This window comes from Lactuca sativa, chromosome 5 (genome assembly GCF_002870075.4).
Source record: "Lactuca sativa cultivar Salinas chromosome 5, Lsat_Salinas_v11, whole genome shotgun sequence".
Taxonomy (NCBI): domain Eukaryota; kingdom Viridiplantae; phylum Streptophyta; class Magnoliopsida; order Asterales; family Asteraceae; genus Lactuca; species Lactuca sativa.
The window spans coordinates 371,073,360-371,086,303 of NC_056627.2; the positions used below are offsets into that span (position 1 = coordinate 371,073,360).

The window sequence follows — 12,944 nt, forward strand, 5'->3', positions numbered from 1 at the left end:
CCATTAACCCAAGGTTAGGGTTGAGTATAATCCAGTTAAAGAACCCAAGCCCCAAGTCCTATCATAATGGCCCAAAAGTCTCCCATTGCTAATGGGCCCAAAGTCCATGTCCAAAAATCATTAATGGGCCTCATGGCCCAATAAAGCCTAACCATAGCAATCACGGCCCAAAACAGATAAATCGGCCCATTAACTCAAAACATGACCAGACCCAACGATTGATTAAGGCCCAAAGGGCTTTCAAGCCCAAAACAAATCCAAGTCCATTAGAGTGCGTACGCCCTGCGTACCACTCCTATACGCTTAGCGTACTGAGTCCCAGAGCTATACGCGTTGCGTACACTATACTACGCCCAACGAACAAACAGATTAAGCACCTTTTTCCATTAAGTGCTTATTACTTGATGTTCCAACGTCCAATCTTTAGATCTGAGTCATTAAGATGTCCTAAGGCATAAAGTTGGCAACTTTATGACTTTGCATGTTCCATATGTTCATAACAACCCATTAAGGCCTTTCCAAGAGTCTTAATCCATGCATGAGGTCAAAACACCCAGTAAGACTCCATGTTTATGCTAAGAATGGACCAAAGGACCTCAGATCTATCCTCCCTAAGCTCTGGAGTTGCTCAAACTCTCAAGAGGTGGTCCAATAACACAAAAAGGGACTAAAGAGAAAACCCTAGCTCTAGAAATGAAAATGTTGACCAATGAAAATGGGCCCAAAGTCCATGTCCAAAAATCATTAATGGGCCTCATGGCCCAATAAAGCCTAACCATAGCAATCACGGCCCAAAACAGATAAATCGGCCCATTAACTCAAAACATGACCAGACCCAACGATTGATTAAGGCCCAAAGGGCTTTCAAGCCCAAAACAAATCCAAGTCCATTAGAGTGCGTACGCCCTGCGTACCACTCCTATACGCTTAGCGTACTGAGTCCCAGAGCTATACGCGTTGCGTACACTATACTACGCCCAACGAACAAACAGATTAAGCACCTTTTTCCATTAAGTGCTTATTACTTGATGTTCCAACGTCCAATCTTTAGATCTGAGTCATTAAGATGTCCTAAGGCATAAAGTTGGCAACTTTATGACTTTGCATGTTCCATATGCTCATAACAACCCATTAAGGCTTTTCCAAGAGTCTTAATCCATGCATGAGGTCAAAACACCCAGTAAGACTCCATGTTTATGCTAAGAATGGACCAAAGGACCTCAGATCTATCCTCCCTAAGCTCTGGAGTTGCTCAAACTCTCAAGAGGTGGTCCAATAACACAAAAAGGGACTAAAGAGAAAACCCTAGCTCTAGAAATGAAAATGTTGACCAATGTGAAAGCCTTTTACCTCCTTAAGCTTCCTAGACTGCTCAAAATGTAAGATCCAGAAGCCCTTCTTTGTTCAAGCTTATTTCCTCCTCTTCCTTGTAGCTAATACACCAAAAAGGATGGTGTTTAGACACTTACAATATCAAGAACACACACTCTAATGATTTTAGGGTTTTCAAGGACGTTTGAGGGTGAATGAGGCTAGTTAGGGTGAGGCTCAAATGCGATAAGGATGCTTATATAGGTCTTAAGTCCGGAAATTAGGGTTTGGCCCTCTGTCGCATACGCCTCGCGTACCTATATGTACGCCCCACATATGCGAAACTCCTCCGCGATTGTCACACCCCCGAACCAGGCGGCGGAAACGTCTGGAGGGCTGTTGTGACTCAATTGAATACCATAACATTGAATATATATGAAACATAACAACATTCGTCACCATGTATTAATATAGTACAACCAGTAGTGTTTACATGAAATACATTGTTTAAACATTACATTCCCAAAAATAAATTGTTCGACTCGTACACAAACAAACTGCAAGCCATCACTAAATATGATTTCCTGTGATTCACTGGTTCCCTGAGAATACAAGTATTTTGAAAAACGTCAACATATGAAATGTTGGTGAGTTCATAAGTAGTGTTTTGAAATCCAATGTTTCGTATTGTTTGAAAAACCACCAGAAAATCCGATATTTTCTTAAAATAGTATAGTAAAAAAGATGTGAAGATCCATAGGTATGCTTGTTTGTTTCTATACTTGTAAAAATTGTTCGTTAAAATTGTATGCATTTCGAATCCGATATGTATTGAGAAACCTAGGAAAACCCGATGTTTTCCTAATCCTTTGAGTTCCATTAAGTTGCGTTGAGACCATTACAAAAATAGTAGTCTCATTCCCAGGCGACATTGGATTATTTTTGAGCATGATTAATTACTACAAACCCGCATTACACAAACGCCCAGTTTATAGCTATACTAACGATCCCGAAGGCGTCGTCCGTACTAATCACGTTATCCAGCCGCCCTGACTACGTGTCGTCCCACATCCGAAGAGAAAGAGGACACGAAGACCTCGATGACTCTATTAGCCGGTTGGGGATAAAATGTGTACGAGGGGTCCCTGACCAGCCTCGCAAAAATATGTAGACTTTACTAGCAATACCAAAGGACCCTTGGGGACCAGTGGTATACAAGCCATTGAAAGTCCCTCTACGTTGTGCCAAGTCGGTGAAACCCAACACTTCGTAGAAAAAAAATGTCTTTGGGCCTTAAGATCAGGTCATTGGGCTAGCTAGGCCCAACAAACAAGATTTTACACTTTTGGGGCCCAAAGATGGTGCGTAGACGTCTGTGCACACTCGTATGTAAGTTGAGTTCCCAAACGTTATTTGTATGTATCGTAGTGTCGCCATGTTAGTAGTTTCGGATTTTCATTGGTTCGAGACCGAACCAATTCGTTTTACAACGATTTTGGTATTGTAGTGTATTGTATTTCGTCGATAGTCGCGGTACCATTGTTTGATCAAATTGCATGTATTGAATTAGCCTTGAAAGTTTTCTGTTTTCAGCCCCTCATTGTTTGTAAACTTTACTTTTTCAACCCTTTAGTTAAATACTTTCCGGTTTGGTCCTTAAATCAATTTTCTTGACATTTTAACACCAAAAATTATTGAAATTAATATTTTTCAACATATTTTTCAATGAAAACAGTTTAGGTCCCTGAAAATGTAGTTTTCTCGGTTATAACCCTTCTTTTTCGCAACTTTGACAATTTTGACCCAAATTGTAAAATTTTTGCAACTTTGGTCCTTTTTAAATTTAAAAAGCATTTTAAACCTTTAAAAAGGACTTGAAACACTTATAGTCCACTGTTTTACAGAAAAATACAGTTTTGGCCCTCCAAAACAGAAAATCTCGCATAATGGGCCTCATTGGGCCGAAAATGTCATTTTTAGCCCATTAAGCTTGAAATTTATGTTTTTAATCCTCTAAATGAGTAAATTTCCAGAATTTGTTTTATTGAAACTGTTTTGGCACAGCTCATCCATCAGAATTCGTGATATGTCAATTTGGACCCTTAGTTTTGTATTTTTCACATTTTAGGCCCAAAATTTGTGTTTTTAGCCCAAGAAAATTGTTACTAAACTACTTAGCCATTTTTCTTGAAACACTTTGTATGTAGAAACATATTTGATGCAAAAATCATTTAACATAAGATGTATCTCGGTTTTGAGGGGTTTTATGGCTAGATCCAACATTTTAGCACACAAAAGCATACATGTAAGCATGGAAATCATACAAGGCATACAAAACACATATAGATCTACACTTTCACTTGTATTCCCCCCCCCCCCACAAAACTCATAAAAACAGAAAATAGGGGGTATGAAGCTCACCTTGTTTGAAGCTTTCGGTTTTTGAGGAAAAGATGGAAGAAAGATGAAGTGATTTTTGGCCTTAGCACCCTTTGATGAAGATCTCGAGTTTGAGATGGTTCTAGGATGCAAGATCACGATTTTTGCATAGCTTAGGAAAGGATTTTGATAAAACAAAGAATTTAATTCATAGATCCAAGCATAATCTTACCTTAGTGAAGAATTTTGTGGAAATTTCCTCTTGAATGCTTCCTAAAACTCGAGATTTTTGAGTGGAGAGGGAGGGATGTTCTTGAGTGATCTAGAGAGAATTTGTGAGAGATTTGTGAATGTGTGTGTGTGTGTGTTTCGGCCGAGAGTGAGAGAGAGGAGAGAAGAGAAGTGATTTTGAAGTGATGTGCATGGAGGTATGTGAGATATTTTGCATGGAAGTCCTTTGGTTAATTATGAGGTGTCACTTGAAAGTCAACTCTTCCTTGGATTTGGGCCTTGGGCCGAGAATTTGAAAGGGAAAAGGAAGAATTTGGGCCTTTTCCCCTAAGCCCAATATTAGAGTTAATTTGGGTGAATTTTCTCATAAAAGAATATAGTATGATTTTTCCATTTTTGTTGAACTAGTTTAGGGTATTCATGGATCAAAGCTTTCAATTCATTTCATTCTAGGCCCAACATGGCCCAAAATGTTGAAATAAATTAGTGTGGGTCCAATTAGAGCCCAATTAGGGTTCTAAGCCCTTGATAGTCAAATTGGAAGCTTATTGGTCCATTTGGATCCAATAAGGAAGTTCTAGTCCAAGGTGTACCGAAACAAGAACTTCTAGGGTTTCCAATTGTTTGATGACTATTTGTAGTACTTGTATGATACATTTACTTGAAGTTTTTGAAGTCTTAATCATAGGTGTTACACATGTTCCTAAGCTTTTGATTCACATTAGCTTGAGTGTATGGATTACATGACACAAAATTTCCAGTTGTGACATCATCCCCCCGTTAGAGGGAATTTCGTCCCGAAATTCTGTTTGAAAGCTAGATTTGAGAATGCTAGAATAGGTGAGGGTACTTTTGCTTCATTTGATCTTCGTGTTCCCACGTGAATTCTGGCCCACGCTTTGCGTTCCACCGCACCTTCACGATCGGGATGCGACTTTGCTTAGTACGCTTCACCTCCCTGTCCATGATCTCGATTGGTTCTTCGACGAACAGGAGATTCTCATTGATTTCTATTTCGTCAAGAGGAATGACAAGGGTTTCATCTGATAGGCACTTTTTCAGATTAGAGACATGAAACACGGGGTGTACACCGTTTAGCTCCGCGGGTAGTTGTAGTCTGTATGCTACTGGACCTATACGAGCGACGATTTCGAAAGGTCCAATGTATCGTGGGTTCAACTTTCCCCGTTTTCCGAAACGTATAACCCCTTTCCAGGGTGAGACTTTCAACAGTACTCGATCACCGACCTGGAATTCTAAGGGTTTTCGCCGTTTATCGGCGTAGCTCTTTTGTCTGTCACGCGATGCTTGCAATCGAGCTCTGATCTGAACGATCTTTTCTGTGGTTTCGCGAATGATCTCCGGTCCTGTTAGTGCCCTGCCTGACGTATGCGTTCTTGCTAGCTGGGTGTCACCTACTTCAGCCCAACATAACGGTGATCTACATCTACGCCCGTACAGTGCTTCGAAAGGGGCCACCTTGATGCTCGAATGGTAACTATTGTTATATGAGAATTCGATCAACGGTAGGTGGGTATCCCAAGACTTTCCAAAGTCTATCACACAAGCACGAAGCATGTCTTCAAGCGTTTGGAGGGTTCGTTCACTTTGACCGTCCGTTTGTGGGTGATATGCGGTACTCATATCGAGATGAGTTCCCATTGCCTTGTGGAGTGATTACCAAAAGCGCGATGTGAACCTACTGTCCCTATCCGAGATGATAGATTTTGGCACTCCATGGAGTCTTACGATTTCTCGTAGGTACAACTGCGTCAGTCTCTCCATCTTGTAGGATTCTTTGATTGGCAGGAAGTGGGCAGATTTCGTCAGTCGGTCAATTATTACCGATATGGTGTCCAGGCCGTCCGACGTCTTGGGCAGCTTGGTCACGAAATCCATAGAAATTCCCTCCCATTTCCACTCAGGGATTGCCGGTTGCTGTAACAATCCGGAAGGTTTCTGGTACTCCACCTTTACTTTGGCGCACGTAAGACACTTACTAACATAGGTCGCGATTTCCGCCTTCATGTTAGGCCACCAATAGTGTTGTTTAATGTCTAAATACATCTTGTCCGAACCGGGATGAATGACACATTTTGGCCGAGGAGACGTTGAGAGTTGAGTTTGAGAAATGGGTGGTTGCGTGGGAAGATCACAACATAAAAACACTTATCTACTATTATTTGTTTATTAATGTCAGAATAGAGGTGAATTTTATTGCATGTTCAAATTTATGATAATATTAATTCCTTTGGCCTTTGAATTTCATCACCGAACAATTGTTGTTACTTGCCAACCAAATGCATGTCAAAATTCAGTTCCTTTGTTTGGGCCCAATCACGCTCCTCGGGAGTTGTCTCCTTGACTACACCTCCTCGGCTTTGTTACCTTCATATTCCAAACCCTACAAATGCTTAACAATATTTTTTTTAATGAAAATGAGTTATTTGCAGTTATGTTAAATTTCCAAGCCATGCGAAAGCATAGCTCTTTTCCTAGTTATTATTATTATTATTTAAGTATCACCTAGGTTTTGTGCATATAATATAACAACACTTGTACAACATAATACATACATACTGGCATATATACATAGATAGTTGCGTACACAGACTTATGGAAGCCACATCTCCTTCCCATATTGATCGGGCAGCTAACCCAACAACTCCTAAGGCTGATCATAATTAATCATCAACAGCTAGCGGAACGGACTTCACCTGTTTAAGACAGTAAAACCGACCAAAGTTGTAAAAGTATATAATTTATACAAGCGTTAAATCCCAAAATGGTCAAGTGGTTTCTGTTTACAACATATCTAAATATGCTACTAAAATCTTAGCTTTCTATAATATGCATAAAGTGCACGTAACATGTTTTTCAGTTGATAATTAAATTGGGGATATATGCTTATGGAGCTTAATTAAATGCATATGGGCTTTGTACAAGGATTTTGTTTGTTACTTTTTCTCTTGTAGACAAGAATGCATGCATGCATGGGTTAATTGGATGAAAATCTCACCAGTTCACGAAACTTTAGAATGTAAAACATCTCAAGGTATCGTCGGGTTTCACGCCTCTCGAGCTTTGAGACGTACTTCCAAAAGCTGTAAACTCCAGCCAATGTCATCAACCGTTCTGCGTAGATCTTCCATGTGTACCTATATATAAAATAATATATATAATTATTAAAAATAAAATCTTCATCTGATATATAATTATCAAATTTATTTTTCATCTGATATATAATTATTAAATTTATTTTCAGAAGTAGAAATCTTGATTATCATTATTAGGAATATAAAATTCTACTGAAAATTTGTATTAAATTTAAACTTAAATTTAAGTACCTCCAAGAAAAAATCTATGGCTCTGGTATATGGGTGTGGCCGAACCACATGGTGGGTTCAAAACAAAAGTTATAATTTTGGAATTATTTGATGGATTTAAATGTAATCTAAAATTTACCGTTCGCTTATTCTTTTGAGGGCAGCATCAGATATGTTGACCCAGTAAGTGGGTTCTTCCTTGCACTTATGAAAAAATTCAACCATTATTGCAGATGTCTTATCAGGGTGATATGGATCGATATGGAACCCAGACACGCCATCTTCGATAATCTCAGCTGGACCACCATGACATGTGGCAAACGTTGGGAGTCCACAAGTCATTGCCTCCACCACTGTAAGCCCGAAAGCTTCATAGAAAGCAGGCTGCATGACATTGATCCCCATGCATCCATATTACCACATATAGTTAGTTAAGGGTGTTGCTAAATTGACCTCATTAGACATCCTATTAATACTTTTATTAAAAGTCAGCCTACAATAAACTATTTATAATTTACTTTTTCAAAAAACAATTTAAATTCAACCTCTATATATATATATATATATATATATATATATATATATATATATATATATATATATATATATATATATATATATATATATATATATATATATATATATATATATATATATATATATATATATATATATATATATAACCAATTACTATCAATATGAATTAAATTATAAAACCTGGACGAAAATGCCCCTTCCATCAGCAATATAGCGATACAGTTCTCCATTTCGAGCTCTGTTGGTTTGGGCGGATATCCATCTGACCTGACCATCCAAGTTGTATTGCTTAAAAAGATGATGCATTTTCTCAATTTCTGCAATCTCTTCTCTGTCACTGGACTTGTTCACATCATTGTATCCAGCAACCACAACAAGATTTGCCACTTCCCTCAGCTTCTCATTCTTGGCATAGCACTCAACCAAACCCGTGATGTTTTTCACATGGTCCAGCCTCGCCATCGAGAAAATCATGGGTTTAGACGGGTCACTTATATTACCACTGCATCCAAACACACATATGCATGCATGTCACTTGATTATCATACACACACACATAAAAATTACATCATCTCAACATAAAAATTAACAAAAGTCATTCAGACTCACACATGGATATCATTCTGCTCAGGGTCGTACAACAGCTTCTCAATTGTGGCATGCAGAGATGTAAGTCGTTTCTCTTTTTCAGCATATGAGAAGTAAATGGTCATATCTGCCCCTGGAGACACGATGTTGAACTTTGGGTCAAACACATCAATACCATGAACAACCCTGTACAGGCCTGGAAGAGTGAAAGCTGAATGACTCTCATACTGTCCAACAGTATTCTTCCTGAAAAGAATTCAGAATCTAAAATCATAATACAAAGCAAAAGAAAAAGCTTAAACAACGATGACTTCAAACTTCAAATTGATGGTCCAACAGGTGAGACCATCATAGGGTAGCAGGAACTTGTGAAGTTCAAATTAATAATGGCTGGAAATTAAAACAAAGATAAAGGTCGTGTAAATCTATATAAAGTTAACAACTTATGCATGAAGAGTATGCAATTTTCAATTATAGAATTTATACGTGCTGCATTAGGTAGCAGGGGAGGGGCAGATACTATTATGTTTTTATTCTTTTCTTATCTATGATACACACACAAGTATCACATACATCTACTTCAGAAGGTCTGAAGTTCGTATATATGAGCAAAATTTCCTATTTCAGGAGATCACACAATATAATGAACAAAACACCTAAAAAGTTCAACAGGGAACGTACGTTCCTGCAATCTCTTGGTATGTGCTGGTGATGATAAAATCCGCATTGTTCATGGCTAGAAGGTCGGCAGTAAATTGACAAGAAAAGTGGTACTTGTCGTCGAATTTCTTCCAATATAGATCAGAATCCGGATACTTTGTTTTCTCCAATGCATGTGCAATGTTGCACTGCATATACATCATATATCAACAGTTTGAATATTGAATTTAGAAATTAATGTGCGACAGGTAGTAGTTTCATCAATAACAGAATCCCTCACCTGGGTTACTCCCATTTTGTAAGATAGCAACGAGGCAACCAGATTGCCATCACTGTAGTTCCCAATTATCAGGTCTGGAACACCCTTTAATTCGGCTGCAATTTCGCTTGCTGCATCCTGATAATGAAACAAACACAATAACCTTTGTAAAAGTCAGAAGAATATTCTTTCTTCATGTTTGTGTGGAACGAATAAGTAAGAAACAGACAAAATGTGGACAAGAGATGGTGTCCTTTATGTGGTATCATCCCATGGAAGTACAACTATATGTTGGGTAATCTTGATGCATGGGTTAACCTGGGCAGCGGATCAATTATTCGAATGGGTCATATGGGTCTAGTGTTTTCTTTATTTAGAAGATAAAATGAAATAAAGAAGCATTTAGAGTATTACAAAGTAAATCTGACTTGGTCTTATGTAGACCGAGTCTAGTGGAAAATAAAAGGCATGTGGCTTTAGTTTAGCATGGAAACGTGGGCTAGATAGTAGCTATTATTCAGCTCATATTTAGTATAAGTAGATATACTTGTTTAGCTTTTTGACGGGGATATGGAGTTTCAAATGTCCCTAAGGAGTTTTGGGAAGGAATAAAAACACAGAAAATTTGTTCCAATTGCGCCATTTGTTCTTAATTTTACACAGCACGTTTGTGTGTGTTTTTGGTGTAGTGCAGGTAATGTTCCAACACTATATCTTACCAACAGGGAGGTAAAGGTAAAACTATGACCAACATTTGACCCAGCATATATAAAAATTATATATGACAATTCAATTTACCTCTGTAAACGCCTCAATGTAAGGCCATATATCAAACCTTGATATCCATTTACGAAGAATCCCTTTGTCAGTCCTAAAAGGAACACGTAATATATGGGTATGTTCAGTTCCACTGACTCTCTCCAACCTTTGGTTGCATGAAGTACCTTTGGCATCAGGTATCAAGCGAGTCACCTAAAATGAGAATTAGGGAAACTACAGCTGCCGAGTATAAACTTGACTCATAATAATGATAATAATAATAATACGTACGATCAGAATCTTAGGTTTGATATCAAGTCCTTGCTGCCTTAATTTTAGTAACATCTCATTCTCCAAGGAACGCACTTGATCCAATATATATACAACCTGTATTTCAGAAGAATACAACTGTTAATTAGTATGATATATATATATATATATATATATATATATATATATATATATATATATATATATATATATATATATATATATATATATATATATATATATATATATATATATATATATATATATATATACACTTCACAACACTCTCGCAACAATCACCAATCGCATAAAAAAAAATCACCAATGCATGGGAGGGTGTACCTGGCCACCAGTATCCGGCAAACCCAAAACATTCGCCTGCCCAAAGTAACCATGGACGGATAATATGACAACATTGAAAACCATTGGTATCTTTCCAAGAAAATTTTCAAGAGAAGAGGGATCAGGTGCTTGTAGAATGTCAGAGAGAAGATGCATCATACTAAGAACTCTTTCAGCATTGTTTCCCCAGCCCCTTTCAAACCCCATTCCTTGCAATCTGCAAAAAGTTAAATGGTCAGTACTATATATAGATCTAGTCTTGTGTTAACTTTGGTCGATATACTTACACATATTCAAACTCAGAGTAGGGCGCATCAGGTGGTAGTTTGGAGAGATAATCCTCTGCCTTTGCCATAGAAGACTCGAGTCTAGACATGGTTTGTATCCGGTCATTCAACATCATTGCCTGCAAAATCCTTACAATCATTAATTTGATGGTACGTACGTGATCAGGAAAGTAATCGAAGCTTAATTAATTAAAAAGACACTAATTAACGTAACTAGCTAGCAGAATTATGGAAACAAAACCAATTAATATTGAATTGAACTTACATATCCCTTATGTTTATGGGCACGAAAGAAATCCAGAAGCGGCTCCATACAATCCTTATTGTGGAACATAACTGAAGAGAGGTGGCGGTTGAGGAACAGAACTCCATTGCCAATGGATGACGAGCGTGACATTCGAGGAAATGTAGCATTGAATGGTTCAAGATCAAGCTCAAGTACGAAAGGGCTCTTACTCCTATAATTACATCCACCCCATAACTTACTTACTACATATATATAACATATATAATTATTAATTACTCACTGTCCATCCACAAGTTCCTCCTTGAAAACAAGGTATTCAGCAACACTCAGCTGCTCTACACTTAGTTCGTTAACATTTATACGCAAAAATTCTCAAACACCTGGTCTCGGACGAACCGCTAAAGCTACGTATGGAGGAAGAATTATGCCTTCCTATAATCAAACAAATGAAGTAAAGGTTACAGACAGAAACATGATAAACAAAGATAAATTAAGGAAACAAGGAAAACAGAATCAGAAAACTAAAAGAAATTAATGCATGGTAGATTTTAATTTGAACACTGTGCGTTACCTGTGCGGACTTGAGGATTTCGCCAAAAGGACCATCTGTAAGCTTTTGGCGGGAAGTATGATCACCAATGCTATTCTCAATCTCGTCGAGGAGGTGATGGGGCTGCAAAATACCCTTCCCCTGATCCACGTACCTACAGGAATTAATACTCTATTAAATACGCAACGCAAGGCAACCATGGCCATGAGTATGAGTGAGCTAGGAAACTCGGTCAAAAGTCAAAACTAAAGAATTGATTACCTGGAAAGGAGAGAGACAATTTCGTTGCGATTAGCGGAGACAGTTTCTTGAACACGCTCTCGCATACTTTGTACTCTTGTAAACTTAGGAGTCACCATAGTTTGAGCAAATTGACCAAGAAGATGGATGTTTCTAGGTAGTGTATGTGTGTATATATATAGCTAGTGCGAGAGTGCTGATAAGAAGAAACGTTCCGGGGGTGAAATTTTGAATTTCGAATCTCCATTAAATCGAAGGTACAAAGATCAACCAGTCAACCGTACTGATCGACATCTGTCCCGCCTTCGTGTCTCATGCTTCGCAGTCGGTTCTGTGACTCCTCTTTTATAAAATATATAATAAGGGTTAGCTTTGCATACTTTTGATTTGATATTTTTATGATTTTTTTGCTTTATAATTTTTTTTTTTTAAAATTGATCGTATTTTTTTTACTATTATTAAATTATATAATTATATATATAAATATATTAATACATATGCTATTTATGAACAATTAGTGGGTGAGCCCGTGGTGAACCACGGGTCACATTTATGGCAATGAGATGCATTTTGTTTTATTCACAAATGATGACGATGAGAAAAAGATGATAAAATGAAGCCCAAAACAAAAGCACAAATCGATAGATGGAAAAGGGGCAAAATGAAGGTAAAAAAGGGTCAAAATGATTAAAAGTGAGAAATATTATATAACAAATTCATAATGAAATATAAGTAGTAAGACGAAAAAAGGGACAAAAAGAATGCCAAAATGGTCAAAGGGACTTAAAGTGACAAACATTAATAGATATGTGGTCAATCTCTAATTACAACATACCAGGGATTAAAATTGTCAAATTATAGAAAATATTGTGGCAAATATTGAAACATACAAAATAATGGGACTTAAAGTGGCAAATATTAAAAGACATGAGTCAATCTCTAATTACAACGTGTTAGT

At 37.6% G+C, this 12,944-nt stretch overlaps 1 protein-coding gene across 1 annotated transcript; it reads right to left on the reverse strand.

The window, feature by feature from the left end:
- Positions 1-6,374: 6,374 nt before the first annotated feature.
- LOC111895013 (sucrose synthase 3) lies at positions 6,375-12,215 on the reverse strand. Its single transcript, XM_023891100.3, has 15 exons — positions 12,008-12,215; positions 11,768-11,900; positions 11,477-11,628; positions 11,215-11,407; positions 10,950-11,068; positions 10,663-10,879; positions 10,342-10,437; positions 10,090-10,263; positions 9,313-9,429; positions 9,054-9,220; positions 8,394-8,618; positions 7,965-8,286; positions 7,387-7,631; positions 6,941-7,079; positions 6,375-6,638 (listed from the first exon to the last, which is right to left on the reverse strand). Exons 4-15 carry the CDS (start codon positions 11,344-11,346, stop codon positions 6,606-6,608), a joined length of 1,986 nt encoding a protein of 661 aa, XP_023746868.1. The 5' UTR covers positions 11,347-11,407; positions 11,477-11,628; positions 11,768-11,900; positions 12,008-12,215; the 3' UTR covers positions 6,375-6,605.
- Positions 12,216-12,944: the final 729 nt, after the last annotated feature.

What these genes read in the sequence shown, in the direction of transcription:
- LOC111895013 (XM_023891100.3), bottom strand. Translation starts at nt 11,346, where the DNA reads ATGTCACGCTCGTCATCCATTGGCAATGGAGTTCTGTTCCTCAACCGC. An exon ending in TCAAACCTAAGATTCTGATC is followed by an intron (nt 10,264 to 10,341) that starts GTACGTATTATT and finishes TTCTCATTTTAG; the next exon opens with GTGACTCGCTTGATACCTGA. An exon ending in CTCAAAAGAATAAGCGAACG is followed by an intron (nt 7,080 to 7,386) that starts GTAAATTTTAGA and finishes TTTTATATATAG; the next exon opens with GTACACATGGAAGATCTACG.